This window comes from Selaginella moellendorffii, unplaced genomic scaffold (genome assembly GCF_000143415.4).
Source record: "Selaginella moellendorffii unplaced genomic scaffold, v1.0 SELMOscaffold_25, whole genome shotgun sequence".
In the NCBI taxonomy this organism is placed as follows: Eukaryota; Viridiplantae; Streptophyta; class Lycopodiopsida; order Selaginellales; family Selaginellaceae; genus Selaginella; species Selaginella moellendorffii.
In genome coordinates this window covers 781,421-806,031 of record NW_003314286.1, presented here as the reverse complement: position 1 = coordinate 806,031, position 24,611 = coordinate 781,421, and the positions used below count along the sequence as shown (strand labels likewise).

Below are 24,611 nucleotides of genomic sequence, written 5' to 3'. Positions count from 1 at the left end.
ACTGGTGGTGGTGGGGAGCTGTAGTGGTAGACAGGCGGAGGTGGGGATTTGTATTTGTAGACAGGAGCAGGAGCGTGATAAACAGGTGGGGGAGGAGAAGCGTACTTGTAAACCGGTGGTGGAGGGGGCGGAGATTTGTACTTGTAGACTGGAGCAGGAGTCTCGTAAACAGGCGGGGGTGGAGACTTGTACTCGTAAGGCGACGCCTCGACCTGTGCAGCGAACGCAAGTGCGATCACCACCAAACTCAGAGCTGCTGTTGCCTCCATTGGCATTCTTGTCCGTCGGGGCGGCCCCATGGTCTCGGGCTCTCTTCTCTTTCCCTGCTGCTGGAAGAAGCAAAAACGAACAGAAGGAAAAACATCAAGAACAGAACGTCAGAAGGCTGTCGAGCAGTTCGAGAGCAAGCAAGTACAGGCGAGCTCTGCATCGCAGGCAAGGCACACACATTGCGGAATTGAAGAAGCAGAAGCTTACCAGCGCTGTCTCAGACACAACAGAAGATTCCTGAAAAGAAAGCTCTTTAGTCCCGGCTTCTCCTCCTCCTCCACGAAGAAGGAAGTGTTTCTCCCTGAAACCTTCTTGCTCTTCCGGTGGATTGCCTCTGGGACTTATATATACTGGCGGGGACTAGTCCGAAGTCTTCTATGGCGACTTGGGGCCCCAGTAAACTGTAGCAGCAGCTAGACGGTAGTAGTCTCGACGCTCGTTACAACATGGCAAGTGTGTGAGAAGAATGAACGAACGTGAGAGCCACGTTCCCCATACGGCCGGCCTTTGGAGATTGTTATTCGCCAATTCTCCTCGTCTCTACGGCCAGCTGGTTTCTTTAGTGAGTGCAGCTGTGGGCCATTTTAGCAGCTCGGGAGTAAACTACACTTGGTAATGGCCAGGACGCAGCTGGATGCAACGCGGTTTCACAGTATCACGGTAAAGCCTTGATCTTCTTTTTGCCAGTTTAAGAGTAGAACCGGTCCTATGCTCACCGTGTCTCTTTTGTTTCGTTCTTATTTTTCAGATCACAGATTGTTTTACAGCGGGTGCCTGGCAGGGGCGAAGCTACAGGCGTGCTTCTTGTGCCAGAGGGGAGTTTCTTTTCTCTCGTAGGATAGTTATTTTCTCCTTTTCTTTTTGGTTTTTTAAGTTCTCTTTCAGAATCAGTGGTGGCATCGCAGGTTCGATCCCTACCCTTGCTTTAGCACCTTCGTTTTGCAGCTCTGATCTTCTGAACGTGCCACAGTCTGCTACCGCCGCACAGGTCTCTGAAATGTTTCGTTTTTTTCTTCATGAGAGACTGAACTGTAGCGTTTGATTGACAAGGAATGTGTAAACAACACTCTTAGCGATTTGACCTGCTCGGATTGATACATATCTCATATCTCTGGGAGGCGTCCAGGAGGCTGCAGTGGTACTATAACCACGTGAAAGGAGTCTCGAAATGATTGTAAGAACAAACAAGCTTGGCATGCTCGAGTAAAAGAGCGAAGGAAATATGCTTCCATGATGACCACAGAATGTAAGTTACATTACACTACATGGTGGCGGTACTCAAACTCCAACCTCGAGTAAGATCATGTTTGTTTGAAATAGTTTCATTTTTCTCGTATCGTAAGAACTATTTTGTTTTTAGTAGCAGCAGACAACAAGAAATTACTGGGAGCCACTACGGAAAGCTGAAAACTTTCCTGTAGAGTGTCCGTGTCCTCATGCGATGATGGCCTCCACCGCTTCTCGGGAATGTAAGAAAAGAAAAAACCAACTTTCGAGGCGGAATCTGTAGAATCGTGGAAACGTAAGGAAGCGGAACACGAACGCTGACCGAAAGCGAGACATTTTAACCAGGAGCATTCCAGGTGGGTTTCATTTTCTACTCTTGGCTCAAACATTGTTTATGTTATTCCGGACAGTCTTGGGGAAGCGAACAAGTCTCAACGGGACAGCGAGACAGGGGAGAGCTGGTCAGAGAAATGGTTTCCCGCGAATCCGAATGTTGACTAAAACTCCAGAATCTCGTCACTTATGTATTGGTGAGTGACGCTAGCAGGGGCCACTGGAATCGATCTCTCTTTCCGGATTCAAAGGTATGATAATTGTCGCAGTTGCTTGCTCGTCCTTCCATAATATTCCCGTGGAATTTCTCTAGAAAACGGCTCGCGCCGGGACCTTCGCAACTTCACCAACTTAGTACTTTACTTCCCTACTAATGAGCTCGATTCATTCCGCAGGCGAGAGAATGCTTTCCTGCCTGGAAAACTTCACGAGGAACTGGAAAAAACCAGTGTGGCTTTGATTTTCTAACGAGCCACGTCAACACAGCCTTAAATGCGGACGTTAACGAAGATGATAGGCTTCCAGACAAATGTTTTCCAATCGCTGACCCCAAGACGTGGCCGAACGGCACCGTTGAAACCGATGAGAAACGACGAGCGGTCCAGTTGCAAAGGAAAAGCTTGACCCGTGGATGGTGTCCCTTCAACCGTTCGCATAGGATACTGCGTGGAACTCGGGCACTCGACATTTGGAATCCAGCTCAAGCCTATGAGCGCGCACCGGCAGCTCGCGGGGGACGATGAACTAGGCTGATGTCTGAGTGCGATACTTTATTCCTGATAACCTGGGAGGGACCCTACTACTTTTGTAAGTACTGCAATCTTTCTTTTTTTTCTTTCACTCCTTTTATAAACAGTTTACCTGGCTGATCGATCTGTTAACTCCTTTGCAGTGGCAGCAGCACGTACCTAGGACGCTGATGAAGAGCACCTTCCCTTCGGCTGTCGTCGATGATGTTCTCTGGTCCACACTGTTCAAGGTACTTATTCTTACTAGTCTGGGAAGGAGAGGGAGAGATTTCGTCCACTTCTCTCGTGAGTCGTGAAAGCAGCCGTCGTCATATCGGTCCTGAGCCTGTGCCATTTATTCCCGCGAACAAGTGTCTGCATGACCCTCTTGACAAGCAGCGGCATCGTTGCTATTAGTCAACATCGTCGTCGAATCTTTGTTTTCCTCTTGCTTGCCTTATACTTTATGATCTCTTCCTTGTTGTTTCTTCTTGCTCATTGACGTCTTGCCTCACTAGCAACTTCCAGCTTTCCTTTTTGTCCTGCTTATTGCAGCTCTAGACAAGGTTTTACGTGTCCTAGGCTGGCCAGTACTGTGGCCCTTGGCTGACGTTTACAGGAGCTGGGAAAACAATCCCAAGGCCGAGTCTTGTACCGTCTCTGCCATGCGGCTCGCAATGTGCCTGGCAAGTCCCAGCCAAAAATGTACCACTGCTGACGGTACAGAGCACAAACCAGAGTCTTGTATTATCTTCACGCTCGTCACGCCTTCGTGCCAAAGTCCGGCAAGAAGCAGTTGGAGCAACCCCACGTCATCTTGGAGTGACACTGGAATGCTTTGTTGTTCAAGTTTCTGCTTCTGTGGATCCGGGCCTGACGTGGTCGTGCCACTTCCAAGGTTGCTGGAGACTGATGACGTGCTGCAAACCGGAGCTCTTGACGAGCTCTGGTCGTCAGCCAGTGAGAGAGACACCATTGTCGTCTTTGTTTCAGCTGCAGAAACCCACTGGAGGCAGTCTTTGATGCTGTCTTCGAAGCTCTGGACCTGAGAGTCTGGCTGCTCCCGCTCGCCGGACGTAAGCCTGTGGATTTGCAAGTCCTTGACGAACAACGTGTGCTGCAGCTGGAGGATCTTCTTCTTCCGGTGATCGCTAAGTTTGGCCATCTTGTCCATATCACTGTACATGGCACAGGAAAGAACGAGAGGTCATTCGAACGAACTCTACAAAAGCGATGAAACAAAAGAAGTTTTTTACTTGAGGAGCGTCTCGATGAACATGTTCTGCTGCAAGGTTTGCTCCTTCTCCTCCTCGAGCTGCTTTGACACCGCCTCCTTCTCGTCTTGCAGCGCCGCCACCGCCGCATTGAGCTGCTGCTCTCGCGCCGCCGCCGCCTCTCTGGACGACTTCATCGCTTCTCTCTCGGTGAGCACTATCCTGGCCAGCGGAGCTAGAAGAAACTCGTTGAGACGATTTATCCGGGCATGAACGTCGCCATCTCTGTTCTCGTTCGCAAGAACCGCGATATCCTGGACGAGATTTGTTCCGGTAAGACCAAAACCTCTTTTTTATTCTAATTCCTCGTGACTTACCATGAGAAGCGAGCGCTTGAGAGCCGCATTCCACTGGCGGGGATACGTGCTCATCACCTGGGAGAGAAGATAGAGCTCGTTGATGGACATGTCCGCTATGGAAGATCTCTCAATCCACCTGGTTTGCAAAGTAAGCTAAAGATCTTTTTAAACAAAAAATCTCATAGATAAGAACAAACCATGTCCAGGGTTCTTCCATCCATCTCGCGAAGCTAGCTCGATCACAAAGATCACGCCTTGACAACCCAAACCGGCGTGATCACGCAGCAAGAAAAAATCCCTCCCCAAAATCTTCGAAACTTAGAGATCATGCGCTACACTCCACCAAAACCATTTTAACCCAGCCAATTGCAACGAAAGAACTAAACCCAGCCACAAATTGAAAAGAAAGAACTAAGCCGCTAGAAGAAACTTACCAGGAGAGAGCCTGCCAGAGAACCAGGGAATCGACCAAGAATCGACCAAGAATATAGGGACAATCCAACGGCCATAATTTAAACATTATCTATCAAGTGGCCACTATATCTTTGGCTTGGAGCACTACTTCCTTCTTTGTCACAAATTTTAGAGTAAGATCGCTACTTCTCTCGCGTGTTTTTCCACCTCCGGCAAGAGAGGTCGCGCAGTAACTGATATCAGCCGTGCCAATCCCCAGGCCGCTCACCATCACCTCATAGTTTCCAGAGGAATCGGTGTATCCATAGGCGTCTTTAGCGCCTGTGCCTGTGAAGCATTCCACCTTAACTCTCGCACCTTGATAAGAAAGAAGGTAGTCTTAGCCATCTGTTAATCGCATCTGATAAGCTTGCTTACCTTCGAGTCCTTTGTCAATCTTGTACACGACCCTGCCTTGGATGACCAGCTTAAGTGGAGAAAACTCGCGCTTTCCAAGGCATGGATGCCTTGTAGGATGCCTGTGAGGTGGTGGTGGCGATGGCGGAGGTGGCGACAGGTAGAAGAATGGAGGCGGAGGGTGGTGTTTGCTATGAGGAAAGGGTGCCAAGTGGTGGTGGTGCGGCGGCGGTGGTGGAGGTGGCGATGGTGGCGACGGCGGTGGTGGCGATGGCGGAGGTGGCGACCGGTAGAAGAATGGAGGCGGCGGGTGGTGCTTGCGATGAGGAAATGGCGGCAAGTGAACACGCTGATCCCCGCCACTCGAGAGCTCACGAAGATCATCACTGCCGCTGCTCTGCGTAAAATCCCAGCTTGTGAGAACCAGCAAGACAAGCAACCAAAACACTCTCATTTTTCTTCACTCTTTTGAGTAAAGCAAGCACACTCCCAACACAAAGCGGTGACTAAATACTTATCAGAAAACGTACCGGTTGCTTCAGAGTGCTGATAGAAATCATGAGAAGCGGTGGTGGCGGTTTGAAAAATACTTGTTTTTCGTCGCATGATCATCGTTTCCATCACCTGGACTGCTCTGTGACGCGGTGGCAGACGTAAAAAACACGAAGCTATCTCTCTCCCTCTTATTAACAGCGAGTGCGAATTATACAAAGAATTTACAAGCTGATCTGACCCGAAAATTCCAAATATGTACCGTACCAAATGTTTTGAGCGGAGGCCTCTAGAGCTGTTGCTATGATACAAACATATCCCGTAGTCTCAATCCAAAGGAGGAATGTGAGAAGGCCCCGGTGTTACCTTGACTCGAGGAGATTTGGCGCCGGATGGAGCTGGCAACGAGTAAGTGACACCTGCGGTGGAGCCTTCGATCAGGCCCGCTATTCCAGCCGCGGCCATTTGAGAGTTTGATGGCAGGAACAGGTCGTGCTTCTGGTCTTTGTATGCATTCCACACCTGGAACGTGGAGTTGCAAAAGGTGAGGACAACGAAGACCAACGAAGAAAGTGTCTCTCATACCTCGGACAAATTTAAAATCTCCTGAACTCTGGCAGAGTGAGCGCCTTCCTCGGCAAAGGCACGTAGAATCTGTTATAGAGCAGGGTTGTTAGAGCGCTTGGCGTTAACTCATAATAGAGAGAAGGACGAACCTCGACGGCTAAGACTCGCCCAACTGATGCCTCGGATTCGTTCCACTTCATTTGCTGGCACAAACCGTTTCGGCCACCGGCTCGCCAATCAAGCAATCCTAGCAAGATCTCAACGAGTCCAACCCTGTAGAATGGAGACATTAACATAAACACAAGACGAAAAAGAAGAAAAAAGAAAAAGAAAAAAAGAAGAAGCTTACTTCAATCCTTGGGCGACTAGAGCATCACGCGCACGATTACCCGCGGCCGTCACTCGCTTTAATGTTTCCAAAGCGAGAACACTACCGCCTTGCCATCCAATGGCCTTCACCAAAAGAGGAACAACCTGAAACGTATTAAAAGGTTCCAGTTATGACAAGAGTATAATGTTTGCTAGAATTGGTACCTGTGGAGAGCCGAGTCCAGACGTTGCCATGGCTTCGGCACACACTGTGCTGGAAGCAAGTTGATGAAGAACTCGCAAGCAGCTCAATCTGACGCGTTCCTGTAGTGTTTGGCCCTTGTCACCATCGTCCAAATCCCAAGACTCGTCCTTGATACCACCAGTCGAGACCATTATCTCTGCCGACGACATAATCTCCCTTCGTCCTTCCTTGGCCATAGCAGCCACGAGTTTTGGAACATATCCCAGGTGACCGGCATGATCAGCAAGAGCGGGCTGAACCCGTAGAAGCGACACTAGTGCTGCTGAGAGCAGCAAAGGAAGTTCCGCATCTGCAGGTTGAGGTCCTCTTGCATGAGTCGCGGCAGCGGCGGCTACATACTGATCCAGAAGTCCTTCCAAAAACCTCTTGGGATTCCGAAGAGGAAACTTTGGATCTTTCAGGAACAATCTTACGTACACTCCGCCAACCTGCACAGCAAGAAATAAAAGCGTTACGATAGATCAAAGATTGAGGAATTAAAAAAATCTACCTGAGGCTCATCACGCATATCTTGCTGACCAGCTGGTTGTTCCGGTAAGTCCCACTCCAAAACTCTTCCTTTCGTTTGCTCCCGATAGAGATCAGCAGCCATAGTGGCGAGTTGCGCACTCAAAGAAGTTGCCATAGCAGGAGTCCATACAAGCTCGGGAGTCTCAGTAGTTTGCTCAAGTGCTACCACAACAGCTTCACCAGGTCCGTCCCTGACAACAGAGACTAGGCCATCCGGCAAAAACCGACCGAGAGTAATAGCTACTCTTGGACCATGCATAGGCTGGCTGAGAAGTTTACCCAACAAAGAAGCTGCTGCAGCCCGCTGTTGACTGGGTATTTCTTCTGCAATGTGAATTTAGCCCAAATTCTTAAAAGGTCCCGGACAAACCTTGAAGGGGTAAAAGAAGCTGGAGAATGTAGACTACGCCTCCATGCTTTGCAGCTGCCCAAGCAAGCTCAGAAGTACTTGCAAGAGCATACAAAACACGTAGCGTTCCATCTCTGCAGGCCGGTGAAGTCAGCAGCAGTTGCAAAAGTAGTAGTAATCCAGATCTGTCGCTTGCTATGGCTTCCACGCAGGGAGCGAAGGACGTCAATTGTGAGAGGATACTCAAACATAGCTCCGGTATTTGACCACTTCCAGGATCTGTGTCCAAAAGGCACTCCAATAACGGCGCCACTTGCTCCTTGGTGGAAAATACAGAGCACAGTCCCGGGTTTGCAGTCAGTAAATTCTGAAAAGAAAAAAAAAAGATGATAACAAAACACAAAAACAATTGAGCGTCATTACCTGCAAGGACGTAAGTGCCATTGTCAAGTTTTCAACAAGGATAGCGCCGGACTCCTTTTTGTTTCCCTCGGAACTTTCTTCTTCACCGTCAGGCTGCGATATAGTTGCCTGTTCTTTGTCAGCGTTTTTCCTCTGTTCGACGATCCCACAGATGTATCGCATCAGATTTTCACAGAATAGATCCGGTTCGCTAATTTTGAAATCTGGCTGTTCATTGTAAACTCTGAGATAGACATCACCAACGTGCAGTTCGTTGCTCAAAGTCTTATATTTGAACTCCTGGGCAGCAGACATGTCGAAAGATCCATCTGGACAAGGAGAAACACGTTCCTTCTCAATAAACTTGAGAAGCTCCGACCTTGTCGTGGAATTCCAAATTATCTGTGCAATTTGGCAAGAATAAGGAGCTGAAAAGTCGTAAATAAAACAACTCTTGTACCTCGGGCGATTCCAAGTTCGAGTTAAGCTTAAGCAAAAGCTCCTTCGCGGACTCCTCGCGGAGTAGTGATGCTAGCTTCGGTGTCAACAACGATCGCAATACAGTTGCTGCCGTAGGATTGTGGGGACTACTAAGTTTGTCATCCAAAATACCCCATATTCGAGACAAAGCCTTGGCTGCTAATACTGCATGTGTATTCTTGGCAGCCTGGACACTATTGCCAACAGCATGAGGCTCCGTCGCATCGCCATCTTCTGCAGTAGAGTCGTATTGCAAAAGCAAAGGTAATAGATACCTGCAGTTTTATCTGTAAGTATCAGCACATAAACACTTTAACAAAGCATACCAGAAGACTCCAGCATTAAGCAGCTTATTCTGAAGATCTTGAGAAGCAGCAAGTAGACCAATGGTTTGCAGAGCAGCGTCTACAGCAGAAGTTGCAAGCTCCAGTTCAGCACAATGTACAGCATCTTCCACGAATCCCGGACACATCACTATTTCCTGCAGGGCGCTTCCAAATGTACTTATTACGGCGAAAGACCGCATCACGTTCGTGACTATGACCGCAGCTGGATCGTTTGGTGCTGTGTTGGGCTGCACAACATACATACAACGCGAAAGAAGCGTTGCTAGAAGAGGCACTCCACCATCTCGCACAAGCTCCTCCCCATTTAAGGCTGAAGACAAGCACCTGCAGGAGCAAAACGGTCAGAACCAGCAAACTACTGACTGAACTTGGAAGCTTACGTTAACCATGCGAGCTCTGTTGCAGCTTCCAAAAGCGGAGCTCGTTCGGACGAGAGAAAATTGTTGTCCTCGCTATCGACGGTTATCGCTTGCAGCAGCATCGGATATCCAGCATATTTGAAAGGTTCCAACACGTCTCCGTATCTTCTAAACAGTATACACTGCCCTTTCAATAACAGCCTTAATCTCCATGGTTGAGGTCCCTGAAGTCCTTGCAAAGTAGCCTGAAATAAACCATCAGAGGTGAGACAGTTGCCTACTGCCACCTTAACACATACCTGCAAACGCTCGTATGCTTTTTGGACTGCAACGAACTTTTCTCGGCCTTCCGGGTTTTTGTCTGGATGATATTTCATAGCCATCTTCCTGTATTGTCGTTTAAGAAGGTCCTCGTCAACCCGTCCAGCAAGTTTAGTAGGTAGTTTGCCTTCTTCATCTTCAGGGGGCTCAGCGTTGTGTGAAGATGTCTCATCCTCGTCCAAGGAAATTTCCAAGATAGAGCAAGCTTCTTCCTCCGAAAGATCCATTGGACGTCTCGTGAGCTCTTCACGCCACATACTAAGCAAAGACTGGAGGAACTCCACATGTTCGACAATCGGCCAATCCGGGAACCTGATCTCGTCGCAAAGATTTCGAAGGTAATAACGATGACACCACATTTCATCTTGCAGCTCTGGATATGTCACAGGAGGCATAGGTGCATATTCATATAAGCAATGGGAAAACTGAGACAACTTTGCCGGAAACTCTCCAAGGTGTTTTAGTGTCTGCAGAGATAAAGTGAGACAAAAAGTTCAAACAACAAGAGTCCAACGCACCTGATCTATAAGACGCTCCCCACGCATCTTATGAGTCCAAATTATTTCTGGTGTATCCGAATCAGCGACCATTGCCAAAGCAAACGAAGGGGAGCCGCTTCTTTCCAGCACATATAACAATGACTCGGGCAGTAATCCACCGAGAACACTTCGTTTGGCCAAAGGTAAAGAAGAAGAAACAGCTGCTTCCGCACCACCATGAAATGCTTGATGAACATGAGTGACAGCAAATAGACTGGCGATTGAACTCAGGTTTGAACCTCCATAAGCGAGTGCAAAATAAAAGGCACCAGTGTTGTAAAGCCTGACCATTGCTTGAGGATTACGAGTAACGATTGCCTTCAATAAAGAAGCTGCTCCTTCCACGATGGCAGGCTCTCCCGTTAGCATTGCCTGCATAAATCGGTGTCAGGAAAAAAAAATAAAAAAACATCAAAATAGCTTCAGACACCCTACCTGTGCAACATGCGGAAGGCAGCGGGAGCTTGAAAGAATTCTCTTGACTCTAGGAATTGGTACAACAAGCTCCCCAGCATCATCTAGATCGGAGTGTACAGAAACCATGCTGTGCAGAATAGACAAAGCAACTTCGCCAACCTGAAAAGAAAAACGTAAGCTTATTCAAGACGCAATTCAAACGAACGCACCTGTTTTGGTGTCAAAATACCCACGCGGCCAGATAAAGCCCACCGCAACTCACGAATACTTCGCAGCCGCTTCCAATCAGTCATCCCTGATCCCCAACATTTTGAGTTCCAGTCTATTTCTTGCTTAGACCATGCCCGCCTGATGGAGTCCTTTTCAACAGGTCCAACTTGCTTTCCTTCCAGGTCAACATAGTGCCAGACTTTCTGAGGCTCGATGAACGCAGAGGCAGCAATTAAGTTCGATTGCAGAGGTATGGACGTTCTCTCTGAAGCTTCATGGGAAGTTGTCAAAAGGTCCACGACCAAGGTACATCCCCCAACTGAAATGCACGCCTCAGCATTCGCGGGCACCTTGACTAGAACCTACGAGACACAGCAAAAACATGAAAGAAACAAATATATACTTTCTTACTTTCAGGAGAAGTAAAAGTCGATGCCGGAGTGCTCTGTCATTCGTTCTGTCAAGTAGAACCGTGATATGTGCGGTGCCATCAAAAGCACCGATAGCTTGACAATGCTGCTCGTAGACAATGGTCATAGCTCTTGCACATAGTTCTCGCACGGAAAAGCCACCACCACCACCAAAGCCGTCAAGCCCAGCCATATCGCACCAGTCCCCGGACGCAACTAGTTCACTTGGATCAGCCCCTTCCACTGTAAGACCCATATCCGCGTCACAAAGAAACCGGTGGTAGAGTGCTCTGAAGAAAGCAGCAGGATCTCTCAACGGGAAGTCTTGAGCATGGCTTTCCGACCCTTCACCACCTTCGAGAAGCAGCCTCAAGTAGTACTGTCCAACACAGACTTCTTTGGAAAGACTCGGATATCGGACGGAGAACTCGGCATAGTTCCAAGATAGCTGGCTCAGAGCAGTCTGATTCTCGTCTGGCACTGCAACACCGAGCGCCTCGATGCTGGTAGATCGTTCCTTTTCAACATCTAAGAGGTGGACTTCTGTAGTCAGTGCCTCCCGTAACTCTTGCCGGGTTCGTTCGTTCCATATCAGATCAGCTCGATTGTGATCGAGGCTGAACTCTCGCCAAAACTCGGGCCAGTTACAGACCAAGCGTCCAGAGCCTACCGGCAAGCTCTCTACCACAACTTGGGCCGGAGCAGGAACTAGAGCTTGCATCGAATCCGCAGGTGATGGTTCTACAGTATCCGCAGATGACGTTATTATATGCGTCTCGTCCCTGGTTCTGGTAACTATAATGCTGTCTGTAAGCTGAGAATCGCCATTGTGCCCAGCACTTTCTGCCTCTGTAACAATTGCCGGCTTTGGACGTAGCAAACGGCCCCTCCGTCTTTGTAGAAGCCGCTTCTGTCGTCGTTTGCCGAAGATGGTCTCTTGACTGAACTCAAGCTTCAAGTCCTCGTCGTCGTCCGAAGGACGAGTATGGAGATAAGCCACGAGCCCCGGAGGTAGCACACGGGAAAGAAGATCGAGCGCAGGTGCATGAGAATCAGCCCAAAGCGCCACAAGTTGCCTGCTCACTTCCCGACGTTCACCAGGTGGCAAGAAGAATGCGTGCACCAGGTGTCTCAATAGAGCTCCATCACGCAAGGCTGCGTCTCGCATGGATTCAGCAGCAATAGCATCTTCCTCCGCAATGGTGCGCATAATAACAGCTACTGTCTCCCTCACACCCTCCGCAGGATGGCCGAAGAGTGCGAACAGTCGCCTCCGCAAACCAGCTACTTGTCTTAACATCTCGATGAAAGTCGACGAGTCTGTTGTTTCGCTTTGAGGCTCGCAGAGCATAGCTTCCAGAACTTCCACCACTGCCATTGAAAGTAACGTCGAGACCGATGGCGACTTCAGCCTGTTAACCAGGACGGTCGTGTGAAGCTGGTTACCAAACAAGGCTGACTTCGCATGCATCATGGTGGCATGCCGTTCGCCTTTGCTGTTGATTCCGAAGTTCCCATCCCCAGGCCCACCTCCAATAAGCATGGCGATCAAAGAGGACGCTTCCATTGCCACGCCTTCAGAGCCGTTTCTCAGTAATCCCATTATCCTTCCAACCGCCACTGGCATTGAGATTACCACCGAAGCTACTGTTGAAGACGAAAGTAGCCGTCTTAAGCACGCGATGAGACCTATCAATGTTCCTGCGGCCTTGGGTGACGGCGGAGGTGGCGGGGGAGCTTCTGCTGGTAGATTAACTGGTGCTGGCAGCATCGACAATAATGCCATGTATGTCACGTCTGGAACATCCGTAGATAATTGGATACCGCTATATGGAACACAGGCGTTGAATTCTCGCACTCTTCGCCAAAGTCTTGCTTTTGATCCAGGAATAGAGCCACCCTCTGCAACCGCATCTTTTGCAGCTGCCACCAAGTGCTTGAGATGAAGAACTTCACCCTCCGGTTCTGTGAATAGACGATGATGGTGCGAGCTTACTAAAGGTACTGGCACTCTTCCAGTGGGAGGATCTAAACGATGTCCTGGCATTGTCAGCCTGGGAAGAACAGCGACCGGACGTTGACCCTGTGACCAACGTAAGTCACTAAACCTCAAAACGAAACGAACAAACCTCAGTCTGAATTAAATCCTTCACAGCCGCCAGCAAACTGTCTCTAGACGTGCTTGTATAGACCTGAAAGGGTTTTGATGTAAGAGCTTCATAGTGCACTTACAAAAGCAAAACACTTACATGGACTGGGCATCCATCACCAAACTCAATAGCAAACATCTGGGGCTCCTCAGCAAATCGAACGAGAGCTGCTACTGACGATAGAGGCCGACCACTCACTGCCTGTTCCATCAACCATCAATGACCTGTTAACAACAGCATGCACTCAGGCAAGCTTTGAAGAAAGCTAAAAAACAATCACGCTTGAATGCAAACTGTAGAGAAATACCTCATAGTTGTCATGTCTTCGTTCGACCAAGGAGCTCTTTGTAAGAACAAGCTTTCGGTAAACGGTATCGCCATGGTCTCCTAGTCCTCCCTTTGGCCCCAAGCCAAGCGTCAAGCCAACCGTATTTACAGTCCCATGCGCGGAGGAACGAATTCTCGTTACAGACCATTCACCAACAGGAGCTTCACTTACACCAACCATAATACTGGCTAAAATCGAAAAGATTAGAATTTCCTTCTGAAGATGGCAAAAAGAATCTCTACCTCTTTGTTTAAGAAACTCCGGCGCACCAAATGTCTGGGATGAGTCAATAGTAGTCGTGACCCCCACACTGGACTTCGCTGTATTGGTCTGCAAGAGACAGATTCGATAAATTACGCAATTGAGTTCTTTGCATACCAGCTTAGAAATTATGGCCGCGTTAGACGCTCCTACGTCAGCGATGAAGGCTTTGCACTTTCTGCCATACAGAGGGCACAAAACAAAACCTCCTCCCTCAGCTCCCTTCTTGCCGTACGCATCACAGAGCAAGATGATTCCAGGAGAATCCATATCCCGAAAGTCCAAGCACCAGCAAAGATCATTTGACTTGGAATCTCGAATCTCGACTCCAATGGGCGTCAGCTTCAACACCTTTACAAGTTGCACCAACCCGAGATCATGAAAAAAAACAAAAAGAGAGAGAAAAAAGAGACTCACACAAGGTGACCACTGAGAAGATCTTCGCCGGAGCCGAAGAACCGAAAAGCTCGCCACCGACGGCGCGGTGCCACCTTTGCTCCACTTCAACTTGTGTAGCTCGGTGAGAATCGCTGCACGGGACCTGTTCCTTCAGATAAGCCACCGGCATTTTATCAAAAGCCACGCACAAACTCACCTGGAAGAGAACTTGACCGACTTAAACTTCCCACGCCCATCCGTCCGGACATTGATCGTAAACTCGAGCCCCTGCTGTTGTGATGGATCCTCGCGCCCAGCCACCGGCGCCGCGCTCTCATAATCCGTGTCCAGATCATACGAATTCGTCACCTGGAGGCTCCCCGGCTCGAGCGTGATAATGCTCGACTCGGAGATACACAAAATCCTCTTGTACCGCCCGCGCCACGAGTGCTTCATCACGAGAAACCTCGCCAGGTACTCGGGCTCCTCCAGCGCAGGAGGAGCGGCGCCGGAATCCGCCGATCCATTGGCGCCTCGCTGCTGCTGCCTCGCCGCTACCGCCGCGGCGGTGGTGGATTCCATTACCTGCAAGAGACGCAGCTGCCGGGGCTGCTGCCGAGGTCGCGTCCACGAAATCCACCAATTCCAACTCTCCTCCAACGCTGATCTGTGGCGGCTGGCGCTGGCGCCGCCCCCCGACGACTGTGAAGCCCCCGTCTTCGCTACGAAACCCTAGAACGTAGAAATCATAGTTCCATTTCTAGGGTTTTACAAATCCACTCTCTCGCATCATTTCGCCCAGGCTATATTGCTTTCGCTGCTGGTTTTTATCACATTCACATCAATAATAGGATTTACCCATTCTTTCTTTGGACCCAATCTTATCATTTAATGACAACGTCCATTGGAGATGGAGAGGTCGTATAGTATGTAAAATTTGAACTAATGCGTGTGTTAGTAGAAAGAATTATTTGGTAGCATAGAGCTCGCCTTCTTATCAGCATTCCACCGTGATCACCGCGGATGCGTAGCTCACGCTGCTGTCTCGCGAAGTTTTGCAATGGCTTGACTGCTCGTATTGCAAGAATCTTAGCTCCAGTTTGGTGTTACAATGTTGTATCATCTGCATGGAACAAAGTAAAAAAAAATTGAGAGTTCCTTTCGATCTGGAATGCTACTAAAGCTTACGTGAAGAAGAACTCCTATGGGATGGCGTCCACAAATGGTGTTCTCGTACTCGTCCAGGTAGCTCTTGAAAGCTTCCGGATTTTTGGACTCGATGATGTCCATGCCACACTTGTCGAGAGCCTCGATGGACTTGTAAATGGGACCACGCTTCTTGTCATAGTACGTGTATCCAAACCTGCGGGAAGGATAAATTGATGAACAAACAAGCGAGAAAAGGGACTTACCGTGATCCCCAGTGACAGAAATCCGAGGAGACGGAGAAGAAGTTAGAGGGATCGTCGAGGTACTTTGCAAGCAGCCGCCCATACAGAGCTTCACTCTCAGATGACAATGCGCCGACTAGAATGGGAACGATCTTCACGGGCACCCTTCACTTGTATGTCTAAGTCAGTAGCGAGTTCCACACACCAATTACTCTAGAACGATTTGGAAACGAGAGAGTTACCCGCTGAAAACTTTGGCGAGGTATGGCAGATGCATTTCCATGCTGTGCTCGGCCTCGTCGACATCCACACGCATCTCCTCAAACTGCCCAGTTTCCTTGAGCTCTCTGTAAACTACAAAGAACTTTCACGACTTATAGGAAATCCAATGCAAGAAAGAATACCATCTAGATCGATAGGAAGATCTCCCAGTGGAGTTTTGTAAACAGAAGTTCTCGAAAGAGCACACTTGCGAGTGTAGTGATGGTGAGATGGCCCAAGGATAAAAACTCTAGATCTGGAACAAAGATAAAATTTGAGAAAAGTAGCAAGAGTCGTGCAAGGAAGAGCAAACTTACACGACTTGTGGATCTATATTCGCGAATGCGAAGGCAGCGCAGCGTCCAGAGTAACGATATCCAGCATGCCTGCAAGAATTGACGTTCTTGCTCGCAAGATTTTCAAGAAAGAAGAAATAATTCCCACTCACGGAGCAATCACAGCTCGCGCGTCCGGCTTCTTTGGAAGACCAGAGCCTTTGAGCCATCCATCCAGCTCCTCGCGAAGCTCCAGCGCTGCCACATTCAAGAAAACCCCAATTTCACCCCCAAATTCCCGAAATTCGAGACAATGCTCACCATCATCGGAGTACCAAGATCCAGCGTGAGATGCTTGACGCGCCATGGCCTCGACGCCCCTGCCTCTCCACAATCGCCGGTAGAAGCTCAGGCAGAATGGGGCCGTCGCGCGTGATTTCCACTCAAACGTCTGTAGCCAAGAGCCCTAATGTTTTTCTCCAGAGTCTAGGGTTTTATTTAGGGTTTAGCCATGGCGGGGATGAAGCGGAGGGGAGGAGCCGCACCCGGGAAAGAGAAGAGGGCGAGGATGACACTGGAAGATCAAATTGAGAGCGAGACCGTGGTTTCGAGCAGGGCGAGGTCCAAGAAATCCAAGAGCAAGCAAGAGAATGACGATGTAGGAGTTTTTTCCTGCTTGATCGAATACTGGGCTAACATTCGTGTTGTACAGTACGTGGATGCTTCTATGAGCGGCAGAATTCTTAAAGAGGCAAGGAAACAAATGAAAGAGATCCAGAAAGAAGAGTACGTCCTCGCATTTTTTATCATCTCTCGAGTGTTGAGAGGCGTTTTCTCGCCGACAGGGATGAAGAGGATGAGCGCTCAAACGCTGGCAAGGCTTTTGAGGCTCTAGAAAAGAATGTGGCCGCCAACGAGACTGACGATGAGGAGGATGATATCTTTGACAGCAAGAGCGAGTTTGATCCAGCCGAAGGTCACGTAAGTCGAATGAGAAAATGTTGCTCAGACCTTTCGCTTGATCTTATATTTCCCTTCTCTGCAGGAGATTTCGGAAGAAGAAGAACGCATTCTTTCTATGTTCATGGCCAAGGACGCGCCTCCGCAGCGTACGCTCACAGACATGATCATGAGCAAAATTCAAAACTCCAATGCTACGCAGGACCTATTGAAGGATGAAGGTACGAATCAACGTGTTTACACGCATTCCATGGAAACAAAATCGATTTTTCGCAGGAAGAACTGTTCCCGGGTTTGATCAAAAGGTCATCGACGTATATCGTGGGCAAGTTCTTTCCTCTGTTTATATTTGACATTGATAAGAACCGTGCTATGTGTACTGCAGCGTTGGGAAGCTTTTAAGCCGATACACGGCCGGGAAGTTACCAAAAGCTTTCAAGATTGTTACAGCTCTAGCCGAGTGGGAACAAGCTCTCTACTTGACAGAGCCTGAGAACTGGTCCCCAAACGCCGTGTACCAGGCAACTCGGCTTTTCGCTTCTAACTTAAACTCGCGGATGGCTGCGCGGTTTTATACACTGGTGCTGCTGCCTCGAATTCGCGAAGACATCCGGACCAACAAAAGACTTCATTTTGCTCTCTACCAAGCACTCAAGAAATCGGTCTACAAGCCCTCCGCGTTCTACAAAGGCATCATCTTTCCTCTCTGCTTGGTGAGCGTCTGATGATTCTTCCGAGCACAGAATCGCTTGCTAACTGTTTCCTTTTACTGTTTGGAATTGTCAAGTCGCAAACTTGCAACTTGCGGGAAGCCGTGATCGTCGGCAGTATCATTCAAAAGGTATCAATACCTGCGGGTCATTCAAGGTAAGTTCTTTTCCATTGTCTTCATATTTAGAAGAACAAATTAAAATTGTTCTTGTCCCAGTGTTGCGATACTTAAAATTGCCGAGATGGAGTATTCCGGTACAAACAGGTAAACGATAAACCTCTCATCTCTTTTCTATAGTTTTTCTTGTTCTTTGCTTTGCAGCTATTTTTTGAAGCTTCTGCTAGATAAGAAGTACTCGCTGCCTCACCGTGTCATCGATGCTGTGCTCTCTCATTTCGTGAAGTTCACGGAAGAAGAGCGCCAGCTCCCTGTTATATGGCACCAATGCCTGCTCACGTTTGTCCAGAGGTATTCGCCGAAAAGAAGGAAGTTTCTCTCCTTTGCTCTTTATTAATGTCGCGAAAGTTTGCCAGGTACAAGAACTCTTTAACCGAGGCCGATAAGGAGAGCTTGAAGCGACTGATGCGCCATCAGAAGCATTATCTGGTGAGAGACAAGTCGAGAGAAGAAAGTTTTGTTGCTCGTCCTGGACTTGATTGATTGACAAGGTTTTGTTTGATGGAACGCAGGTCACGCCGGAGGTCCAAAGAGAACTCCAACACAGCCTGAATCGCGGCCAAAAGGAAGAAGATGATATCCTTTGGGAAAGTCTTGCTCGCATTGTTTTCTCTTCTTTTCCTTAACCTTCCACCACTTCAGCAGCCGATGATGATCATCACTGGCGCCACGACTGAGGACGTCTGGGACTTGCCCAAGGTGGAAGTCGAAATGGAAGAGTGAGAAATGCCTCCCTCCACAATAAACGAATGAACCGCGAGCTGCGATTTTGGTGCTTCTTGATTGATGATTGATCCAATGCAGGACGGTATGTAGCATCTCCATCCATTTTATGTCTCGTACTGTAAAATGGTAGCTTCTTCCACCACTATCCAACTCTTCCTTTCACCATCAGCCTGTGGTGGCCTTGAGCAGCTCTGGGAAAAAGCGGAACTGTGAAATGAAAATGCGACCAGTGGTTTTCATTCTACCTGAGCACAAGTGTAGATGATGACTGTCAACCATTCCCAATCGTTGGGGCCGTAGGACGTAGAAGGGAGATCTTTACAAGCTTGCTGCAGATAGTAGAGAAGCGGTGGCATGAGCTGCATCTCATAAACACGAGGCCCTCGACACAAGGAGCAAACACCGGGATCCCCTTGATCTTTGTTCGCCAGCAACGCACGGCCACCGAAACTATACCTGAGCTCAACCAAAGCAAGTCTCAAAAAAACATGAACTGGAAACAAACTGACCAACCTGTAGCATTGTTCCGGGTAGCAATCCAATCTCTTTTTGAACTTCAAATAAGTCCTGTCAGCTGAAACGGTCCTATCGTGTTCGTATTCCTCCCCTTCCCAACACTCGTCCGCCGGAGCGGAATCGGTACCGGTACTAGCATCCAGACCGAAGTCCACAAGCCGTTCCGAGTTTTGTAGAGCGCTCACGGCTCTGCTGCCCCGGCACGGATGGGACTCGTTCTGGGAATAGATGTAAAAGCATGGTAGCACTGCATTGTCACCAATCTGTCAATAGCCTCGTCCTCAAAAGAGTGCCAAGGAAATGCGAAAACCACAAGTTGTATTACCAGGTAACTCGGCCTCAGTAATCTCCTCGCTTGACGTTGGTTCATCCTCATTGGACTCTCGTATCTCATGGCGCGTACTGGCCTGTGACTGCGGTCGAGCTGCCGCAGCATATCCGGCCTCGAGTAGAGCTTCTTCCAGTTCGTGCAATCCCATGCTCCCAGCCTCTTCCCCATTCTCAGCCTGAGCTATAGGAGCCCACGAGGAGTCGTCCTCCCACCAATCATTCGAGTTTTGATCGTCTCTAGCGGATGAAGCTTCGGCATCATCACCAGACTCACCGGTTGAAGTCGATGGCGTATCGCTAGCCGGCGAGCACACAGGTGACGAGGGACCATCCTTCTGCAACCTCAATGTTCTCCAACTGGAATGTTCTTAGTTAGTAAAAGCTAAGTTGCATGGAAGAATGCTAGCAAGTTGAATATATATGGCTTTGTTTGTAGAAAGAACCTGAGAGGACTGATACCGCAGCTAGACGTGGGGCATCCAAAAATAAAAAGCACACGTTCTTCGATCTTGGTATTGTTGATCGATAACGGGGCATACACCTGCAAATGGAAACAAAAGCAAACTTTGAGATAACCTGGAAAAAGCTGGCACGGAAAAAGCAAAGATAATCGCAAGCAGGGAATAGGCATCACAGTATACATGAATTAAACCTGTGCAACGAGTCCCAATTCACCACCGCAAACACTGCATTTCAGCAAGCTGCTGTCGATCTCGTCAGAATCAAGCGGCCAATCCTGTTCCAGAAACGCGAGCTCCAAGTGAAATTCTTACGATCACACACAGCTGAGGAAAAAGAAACCAATTCTACCGGCAATCCCCCGACTTTGCTCGTGTAGTGATCGCTCATTTCTTGATTGTCCTCCGCCCATGGCCCAGGCATTCCCAGCACGACATTCTCATTTTCCTGCCGCTGAGAGCGAGAATTCAGCAAACGAAAGAAAGAAAGATCGCAGCTCACGGCGCTCGATTGCTTACAGCGTCCACAGTCGTGAGGTGTGCCGGAAGCGGGCGCCCCATCCGACCGATCGAATTTGCTTCTCCCGGGCCTCTCCCCGGCGAGGCGCTCTCAAAACCCTACCACAACCCTAGAGAATGAATGAATGAATGAAATGAAAAGATCGACCTTTCTCGAATCCCTTTACACGCATTTTTTTCTTGTTCTAAAGGGACACCATGGCAACCGGCTACCGCCGGTCTAGAATCGCGCCACGTGGACAAAACATTGCCTTGACGAACCCTAAAAATTATTCTCACTGGCTAGAATGCTACTCGAGGGAGTGGCAATCGCGGCGCCATCGCAGGTATGGGGCTTCGATTTCACGTATTTTCGACCACGCAGCTGTGAATCGTGTGTCAGGCTGCTGGAATCGGCGCTCCATCGAGGATCAGGGCGCCCGGAGTGGCAGCCAGATGTTTTGCTCGGCCTTGCGCGATGGAGCTTGAAAATCTAGCTCCAGGGTCAGGTACATTGGCTTGGAATCCTTTGCTCTTCCGCTCATTTGTACCCTGGCAGTGGATGCGAAGAAGGAGCTTAGCATGTCGACGGAGATTATGCAATTTAGCAGCGAATTCGATCCATTTGGAGCTCTTAGCACACCGCTGTATCAGACGGCAACTTTCAAGCAAGTAAGTTTCGATTCTGGTGTTGGAACGCTCGACGTTGATTTTTTTCTAGCCATCAGCTACCGAATGCGGCCAGTATGACTACACGAGAAGTGGGAATCCAACTCGTGATGCTCTTGAATCGTAAGCGTTCTCTTCTTTTTTTATCTTCATTTTCTAGCTCACGATCAAACGATTTGTAGGTTGCTAGCAAAGTTGGAGGGTGCTTCCCGAGCGTTTTGTTTTACCAGTGGAATGGCTGCGCTAAGTGCTGCATCCCATCTAGTTTCAGCAGGTGATGTCTGTATCCATTTTTCCAGCAGTTTCATTGTCGAAATCTTTTCAGGAGAAGACATAGTTGCAGGCGATGACATCTATGGCGGATCTGATAGACTTCTGTCCCGAATTACTCCAAATTCTGGAATCACTGTGAAGTAATAAGCTAGATATGAAGAATGTGGAGTTTCTTACTATGGTTTTTCAGGCGTGTAGACACCAGTAATCTAGAGGATGTTCGACGTGCCATATCTTCGTCTACGCGACTTGTGTGGCTCGAGAGCCCGACTAATCCTCGTCAAATCATCTCCGACATTCGGGTATATACATCAACTGCTTGATTCGTTCGTTTACCACCACATAACATGGTTTTGTAGGCAATCTCAAGAATTGCTCATGAGAACGGTGCTTTAGTTATGGTAGACAATAGTATCATGTCTCCGGCGTTGTCCAAACCATTGGAGCTTGGCGCAGGTATAATTTTTCCATCTTGTCCATTTAACTTACGGCTTGCGTGTGATCGATTGCAGATATTGTCATGCATTCGGCAACTAAATTTATTTCCGGCCACAGCGACCTCATGGCTGGTGTGCTTGCTGTCAAAGACGATGAGTAAGTCTATATCACTTTGTTTCGTATCTAAGCCAGTGAGCTGCTTATTCCAGATTGGCAAAGAAAATTTACTTCCTCCAAAACGCCGAAGGAACCGGCCTAGCACCCTTTGATTGTTGGGGGTGCTTGCGAGGGATCAAAACCATGCCGCTCCGTGTGGAGAAGCAACAGGTACTGTTTAGAATATCTTGCTTCTCAAACACTGCTCCTTCTTTCTTGTAGCAAAATGCCCAGGTGATAGCGGAGTACCTGGCCTCACATCCAAAGCTCGGCAACGTTCGCTATGCGGGATTGCCCAGTCACCCAGGACATGAACTTCATTACAGCCAGGTAACTCTTCCATATGGTTGTCTTCTTCATCCAAACGCATAAATCTTTCCAGTGCATGGGAGCTGGATCTGTTCTAAGCTTTTACACGGGCTCGGTCGCAGTTTCCAAGCACATCGTCGAGCAAACTCGGCTTTTCAGCATCACAGTGAGCTTCGGTAACTTCATCTTTGAGAGTTTCTCCATTCCTTCTAAGATCTGGTGTCTCAGGGAGTGTGAAATCGCTGATAAGCTTGCCGTGCTTCATGTCCCACGCGAGCATCCCCGTGGAAGTCCGCAAAGCTCGAGGCCTCCAGAAAGATCTCATAAGGATCTCTGTGGGCATCGAGGACGTGAATGACTTGGTAGAAGATTTGGAGCAAGCCATCGCTAGCGCTCCCTGGGATTGACCCAACACTGGTTTCCTTCCAGCCAATTTTCTTCCGGCGGGAAATATACACCTTTTATCATCTGGGAAGAACTAGGGTTTATACTCTGGTCAGGGTTTAGGCAGTGATTGATGGCGTGTGCTGCCGCTGGCGCGATAGGGCTTGGAAATCTAGGCGCTCGTCCACGGATCTACTCCGGCGCCTCCAGCGATGGCATTTTCAAGCTCGCGGCTTGGAATACTCTGGCCTGGTCTCGATCTTCCTCAATCCTGGGTGCTGCCGTGAGCTTCTCGAGCCGATCGGTCAGCTCTCGCCGAAGATTATCGCGAGTAGTGCTCGTGGAGGCCAGCGATCAATCGACTGCGTTGTCAGGTTCGTTCCTTTGCTCTATCTACAGTCGTTTACACTATTCCCACTCGATGGCATTTTCATAGATGGAATCATCTGCCTTGTGATTGGAGGCGGTGGTAGAGAGCACGCGCTTTGCTACGGCCTCCAGCGAGCTGCGAGCTGCGATGGTGTGTTTTGCGCGCCAGGGAATATTGGGATCTCCATCGCGGGGGATGCTACTTGCATTGCCGATCTCGACGTAAGCGATAGTGTTGCAGTGATCTCGTTTTGTAAGCGGTGGGAAGTTGGCTTGGTTGTCGTCGGTCCTGAAGCTCCGCTCGTCGCGGGGCTTGTCGATGATCTCGTCGAGGCTGGGATTCCAGCTTTTGGCCCTTCAGCCTCCGCCGCAGCGCTAGAAGGCTCCAAGTCTTTCATGAAGGACTTCTGCGACAAGTACAAGATCCCCACAGCCAAGGTTGGATTTTTCTTTCTTTCCTATAGACTTATTTTTCATTTTTCTTGCAGTACCGGAGCTTCACAGATCCATCGGCCGCGAAGCACTACATCTCCGAGGAAGGAGTTCCAATAGTTGTCAAGGCTGACGGGCTTGCTGCCGGGAAAGGTGTGACCGTCGCCATGAGCTTGGAAGAGGCTTACGAGGCTGTGGATACGATGCTCGTCCAGGGAGCTTTGGGCTCCGCTGGCGGAAAAATCGTCGTGGAAGAGTTTCTTGACGGGGAGGAGGCTTCGTTCTTTGCAATCGTGGACGGTCACACGGCTCTTCCACTGGCTTCCGCTCAAGATCACAAGCGTGTTGGCGACGGTGACATTGGTCCTAACACGGGTGGCATGGGAGCATACTCGCCGGCGCCTATGGTCGACTCGCGCCTCGAGTCCTTGGTGATGGATACTATAATTCTCCCTACAGTCAAAGGCATGGCCGAAGAAGGTTGCAAGTACGTTGGAATACTATATGCCGGGTTGATGATCGACAAAAAGACTGGAATTCCCAAGCTCCTGGAGTACAATGTTCGTTTCGGGGATCCAGAGTGCCAGGTAAAACTTCTTCTCTTACTTCTTTCAGTTCATTGTTTATATGTCTAACTAAATCTCTTTTGCACGGGCTTTAGGTGCTAATGATGAGGTTCGAGTCAGATCTGGCAAAACTGCTATTAGCTGCATGCAAGGGTGAACTCAAGGACATCGAAGGCTTGAAATGGACAAAAGATCCTGCATTGGTAGTGGTTCTAGCGAGCAGTGGATACCCAGGAAACTATAAGAAAGGGACTTTGATCAAGAATCTAGACGAGGCGGAAGCAGCGGTCAGGGGCGTAAAGGTATTCCACGCAGGAACAGACGTAGACTCGGATGGGCATATAGTGGCCGTGGGTGGCAGAGTTTTGGGTGTCACAGCACTGGGAAAGGATATAGCCGAGGCACAGAACAGAGCTTATCAAGCCGTGGACGTGGTTTCTTGGCCAGATGGTTTTTGCCGTCGGGATATCGGCTGGAGGGCTGTAGCACGGCTTGCTGAAGCCAGGCATCGGCACAGATAAAGAGCGAGCGATCCGGGCACAGGGAAGCGAAAAAGAATAAGAAAGGAGGAAGAAGGCTGTTTGGAACTTTAACTGAAATATGAATTAACTGGCGGTTATAGCTCGCTCAACGATTTTCTGGAAGAGCATCGTCTCACAGGGTCGGTTGTAGGAGA

The 24,611-nt window shown here is 49.0% G+C and overlaps 8 protein-coding genes and 2 long non-coding RNA genes across 15 annotated transcripts in view; 5 read left to right on the top strand and 5 right to left on the bottom strand.

Moving 5' to 3' along the window:
- The window catches only part of LOC9636698 (extensin-2), a 3,012-nt gene extending 2,421 nt beyond the window's left edge, over positions 1 to 591 (bottom strand). The window contains exons 1-2 of the mRNA XM_024679468.1: positions 478 to 591; positions 137 to 329 (exon numbers count right to left, since the gene is read on the bottom strand). Coding sequence (XP_024535236.1) covers positions 137 to 299 — 163 coding nt within the window. The 5' untranslated portion in view covers positions 300 to 329; positions 478 to 591. The remainder of the gene's footprint in view (positions 1 to 136; positions 330 to 477) is intronic.
- A 530-nt stretch (positions 592 to 1,121) lies between these two features.
- Positions 1,122 to 3,100, top strand: LOC112347886. Of its 3 annotated transcripts, XR_002992890.1 has the most exons (7): positions 1,122 to 1,258; positions 1,321 to 1,565; positions 1,631 to 1,853; positions 1,908 to 2,081; positions 2,144 to 2,184; positions 2,226 to 2,637; positions 2,723 to 3,100. It is a non-coding gene; the product is annotated as an uncharacterized LOC112347886 (long non-coding RNA). The 3 variants fall into 3 exon arrangements; XR_002992889.1 differs by lacking the exon at positions 2,144 to 2,184; XR_002992888.1 differs by having other exon boundaries at positions 2,144 to 2,637.
- LOC112347884 lies at positions 3,070 to 5,044 on the bottom strand. Of its 2 annotated transcripts, none has more exons than XM_024679470.1 (5): positions 4,963 to 5,044; positions 4,329 to 4,902; positions 4,150 to 4,284; positions 3,815 to 4,086; positions 3,070 to 3,736 (listed from the first exon to the last, which is right to left on the bottom strand). In XM_024679470.1, the coding sequence occupies exons 2-5, from the start codon at positions 4,350 to 4,352 to the stop codon at positions 3,172 to 3,174; spliced, it is 996 nt and encodes a 331-aa protein (XP_024535238.1). In that variant the 5' UTR covers positions 4,353 to 4,902; positions 4,963 to 5,044; the 3' UTR covers positions 3,070 to 3,171. The 2 variants fall into 2 exon arrangements, with proteins under 2 accessions (XP_024535238.1, XP_024535239.1); XM_024679471.1 differs by having other exon boundaries at positions 4,150 to 4,267.
- Positions 3,733 to 4,375, top strand: LOC112347887. Its single transcript, XR_002992891.1, has 4 exons — positions 3,733 to 3,850; positions 3,907 to 4,105; positions 4,159 to 4,279; positions 4,338 to 4,375. It is a non-coding gene; the product is annotated as an uncharacterized LOC112347887 (long non-coding RNA).
- Positions 5,045 to 5,600: 556 nt separating the features above from the next.
- On the bottom strand, positions 5,601 to 14,782 carry LOC9636697 (dnaJ homolog subfamily C GRV2). Of its 2 annotated transcripts, XM_024679464.1 has the most exons (23): positions 14,253 to 14,782; positions 14,075 to 14,198; positions 13,775 to 14,008; positions 13,639 to 13,726; positions 13,376 to 13,584; positions 13,168 to 13,269; positions 13,048 to 13,110; positions 10,920 to 13,001; positions 10,508 to 10,870; positions 10,317 to 10,457; positions 9,861 to 10,253; positions 9,321 to 9,809; positions 9,043 to 9,266; positions 8,642 to 8,986; positions 8,296 to 8,590; positions 7,857 to 8,237; positions 7,455 to 7,800; positions 7,065 to 7,408; positions 6,535 to 7,002; positions 6,350 to 6,474; positions 6,150 to 6,273; positions 6,019 to 6,087; positions 5,601 to 5,955 (listed from the first exon to the last, which is right to left on the bottom strand). In XM_024679464.1, the coding sequence occupies exons 1-23, from the start codon at positions 14,615 to 14,617 to the stop codon at positions 5,761 to 5,763; spliced, it is 7,569 nt and encodes a 2,522-aa protein (XP_024535232.1). In that variant the 5' UTR covers positions 14,618 to 14,782; the 3' UTR covers positions 5,601 to 5,760. The 2 variants fall into 2 exon arrangements, with proteins under 2 accessions (XP_024535232.1, XP_024535233.1); XM_024679465.1 differs by lacking the exons at positions 13,639 to 13,726; positions 13,775 to 14,008; positions 14,075 to 14,198; positions 14,253 to 14,782 and having other exon boundaries at positions 13,168 to 13,292; positions 13,376 to 13,467.
- A 94-nt stretch (positions 14,783 to 14,876) lies between these two features.
- Positions 14,877 to 16,449, bottom strand: LOC9637228 (protein MEMO1). The gene is made up of 8 exons (XM_002974522.2): positions 16,284 to 16,449; positions 16,136 to 16,220; positions 16,005 to 16,073; positions 15,831 to 15,943; positions 15,669 to 15,780; positions 15,448 to 15,591; positions 15,224 to 15,398; positions 14,877 to 15,158 (listed from the first exon to the last, which is right to left on the bottom strand). The coding sequence occupies exons 1-8, from the start codon at positions 16,327 to 16,329 to the stop codon at positions 15,033 to 15,035; spliced, it is 870 nt and encodes a 289-aa protein (XP_002974568.1). The 5' UTR covers positions 16,330 to 16,449; the 3' UTR covers positions 14,877 to 15,032.
- Positions 16,441 to 18,779, top strand: LOC9636696 (bystin). The gene is made up of 12 exons (XM_002974720.2): positions 16,441 to 16,620; positions 16,675 to 16,748; positions 16,808 to 16,943; positions 17,008 to 17,143; positions 17,199 to 17,247; positions 17,308 to 17,635; positions 17,710 to 17,789; positions 17,851 to 17,898; positions 17,956 to 18,102; positions 18,168 to 18,240; positions 18,324 to 18,387; positions 18,449 to 18,779. Exons 1-12 carry the CDS (start codon positions 16,474 to 16,476, stop codon positions 18,532 to 18,534), a joined length of 1,368 nt encoding a protein of 455 aa, XP_002974766.2. The 5' UTR covers positions 16,441 to 16,473; the 3' UTR covers positions 18,535 to 18,779.
- LOC9637227 (programmed cell death protein 2-like) lies at positions 18,106 to 20,504 on the bottom strand. Of its 2 annotated transcripts, none has more exons than XM_024679469.1 (8): positions 20,361 to 20,504; positions 20,194 to 20,295; positions 20,036 to 20,119; positions 19,827 to 19,924; positions 19,379 to 19,740; positions 19,051 to 19,300; positions 18,783 to 18,993; positions 18,106 to 18,728 (listed from the first exon to the last, which is right to left on the bottom strand). In XM_024679469.1, exons 1-8 carry the CDS (start codon positions 20,400 to 20,402, stop codon positions 18,642 to 18,644), a joined length of 1,236 nt encoding a protein of 411 aa, XP_024535237.1. In that variant the 5' UTR covers positions 20,403 to 20,504; the 3' UTR covers positions 18,106 to 18,641. The 2 variants fall into 2 exon arrangements, with proteins under 2 accessions (XP_024535237.1, XP_002974567.1); XM_002974521.2 differs by having other exon boundaries at positions 20,194 to 20,289.
- Positions 20,505 to 20,648: 144 nt separating this feature from the next.
- LOC9637226 (cystathionine beta-lyase, chloroplastic) lies at positions 20,649 to 22,674 on the top strand. The gene is made up of 13 exons (XM_002974719.2): positions 20,649 to 20,686; positions 20,743 to 20,848; positions 20,899 to 21,011; positions 21,061 to 21,131; positions 21,191 to 21,282; positions 21,334 to 21,421; positions 21,472 to 21,583; positions 21,641 to 21,737; positions 21,794 to 21,875; positions 21,929 to 22,046; positions 22,098 to 22,205; positions 22,258 to 22,360; positions 22,413 to 22,674. The coding sequence occupies exons 2-13, from the start codon at positions 20,818 to 20,820 to the stop codon at positions 22,589 to 22,591; spliced, it is 1,194 nt and encodes a 397-aa protein (XP_002974765.2). The 5' UTR covers positions 20,649 to 20,686; positions 20,743 to 20,817; the 3' UTR covers positions 22,592 to 22,674.
- A 16-nt stretch (positions 22,675 to 22,690) lies between these two features.
- Positions 22,691 to 24,566, top strand: LOC9637225 (phosphoribosylamine--glycine ligase). Its single transcript, XM_002974718.2, has 4 exons — positions 22,691 to 22,942; positions 23,005 to 23,375; positions 23,426 to 23,956; positions 24,031 to 24,566. The coding sequence occupies exons 1-4, from the start codon at positions 22,702 to 22,704 to the stop codon at positions 24,454 to 24,456; spliced, it is 1,569 nt and encodes a 522-aa protein (XP_002974764.2). The 5' UTR covers positions 22,691 to 22,701; the 3' UTR covers positions 24,457 to 24,566.
- Positions 24,567 to 24,611: the final 45 nt, after the last annotated feature.

Excerpts from the sequence above, each read along its gene's own strand:
- LOC112347884 (XM_024679470.1), bottom strand. The coding sequence starts at position 4,352 with ATGGATGGAAGAACCCTGGACATG. Across the intron at positions 4,087-4,149 it reads TCAAGCGCTCGCTTCTCATG|GATATCGCGGTTCTTGCGAA; the intron begins GTAAGTCACGAG and ends AATCTCGTCCAG. Across the intron at positions 3,737-3,814 it reads TTCATCGAGACGCTCCTCAA|TGATATGGACAAGATGGCCA; the intron begins GTAAAAAACTTC and ends TGCCATGTACAG.
- LOC9636697 (XM_024679464.1), bottom strand. The coding sequence starts at position 14,617 with ATGGAATCCACCACCGCCGCGGCGGTAGCGGCGAGGCAGCAGCAGCGA. Across the intron at positions 7,409-7,454 it reads GCTTCTTTTACCCCTTCAAG|AAGAAATACCCAGTCAACAG; the intron begins GTTTGTCCGGGA and ends TTCACATTGCAG. Across the intron at positions 5,956-6,018 it reads AGATTTTAAATTTGTCCGAG|GTGTGGAATGCATACAAAGA; the intron begins GTATGAGAGACA and ends TCCACGTTCCAG.
- LOC9637228 (XM_002974522.2), bottom strand. The coding sequence starts at position 16,329 with ATGGCGCGTCAAGCATCTCACGCTGGATCTTGGTACTCCGATGATG. Across the intron at positions 15,781-15,830 it reads TCTTCCTATCGATCTAGATG|TTTACAGAGAGCTCAAGGAA; the intron begins GTATTCTTTCTT and ends AGTTCTTTGTAG. Across the intron at positions 15,159-15,223 it reads CCATAGGAGTTCTTCTTCAC|ATGATACAACATTGTAACAC; the intron begins GTAAGCTTTAGT and ends TGTTCCATGCAG.
- LOC9636696 (XM_002974720.2), top strand. The coding sequence starts at position 16,474 with ATGGCGGGGATGAAGCGGAGGGGAGGAGCCGCACCCGGGAAAGAGAAG. Across the intron at positions 16,944-17,007 it reads TTGATCCAGCCGAAGGTCAC|GAGATTTCGGAAGAAGAAGA; the intron begins GTAAGTCGAATG and ends CCTTCTCTGCAG. Across the intron at positions 18,388-18,448 it reads CGGCCAAAAGGAAGAAGATG|TTCAGCAGCCGATGATGATC; the intron begins ATATCCTTTGGG and ends ACCTTCCACCAC.
- LOC9637227 (XM_024679469.1), bottom strand. The coding sequence starts at position 20,402 with ATGGGGCGCCCGCTTCCGGCACACCTCACGACTGTGGACGCT. Across the intron at positions 20,120-20,193 it reads GCAAAGTCGGGGGATTGCCG|GATTGGCCGCTTGATTCTGA; the intron begins GTAGAATTGGTT and ends TTTCTGGAACAG. Across the intron at positions 19,301-19,378 it reads TACTGAGGCCGAGTTACCTG|TGCTACCATGCTTTTACATC; the intron begins GTAATACAACTT and ends GTGACAATGCAG.
- LOC9637226 (XM_002974719.2), top strand. The coding sequence starts at position 20,818 with ATGGAGCTTGAAAATCTAGCTCCAGGGTCAG. Across the intron at positions 21,422-21,471 it reads AATTCTGGAATCACTGTGAA|GCGTGTAGACACCAGTAATC; the intron begins GTAATAAGCTAG and ends ATGGTTTTTCAG. Across the intron at positions 21,584-21,640 it reads AAATCATCTCCGACATTCGG|GCAATCTCAAGAATTGCTCA; the intron begins GTATATACATCA and ends ATGGTTTTGTAG.
- LOC9637225 (XM_002974718.2), top strand. The coding sequence starts at position 22,702 with ATGGCGTGTGCTGCCGCTGGCGCGATAGGGCTTGGAAATCTAGGCGCT. Across the intron at positions 23,376-23,425 it reads ACAAGATCCCCACAGCCAAG|TACCGGAGCTTCACAGATCC; the intron begins GTTGGATTTTTC and ends TTTTTCTTGCAG. Across the intron at positions 23,957-24,030 it reads TCGGGGATCCAGAGTGCCAG|GTGCTAATGATGAGGTTCGA; the intron begins GTAAAACTTCTT and ends CACGGGCTTTAG.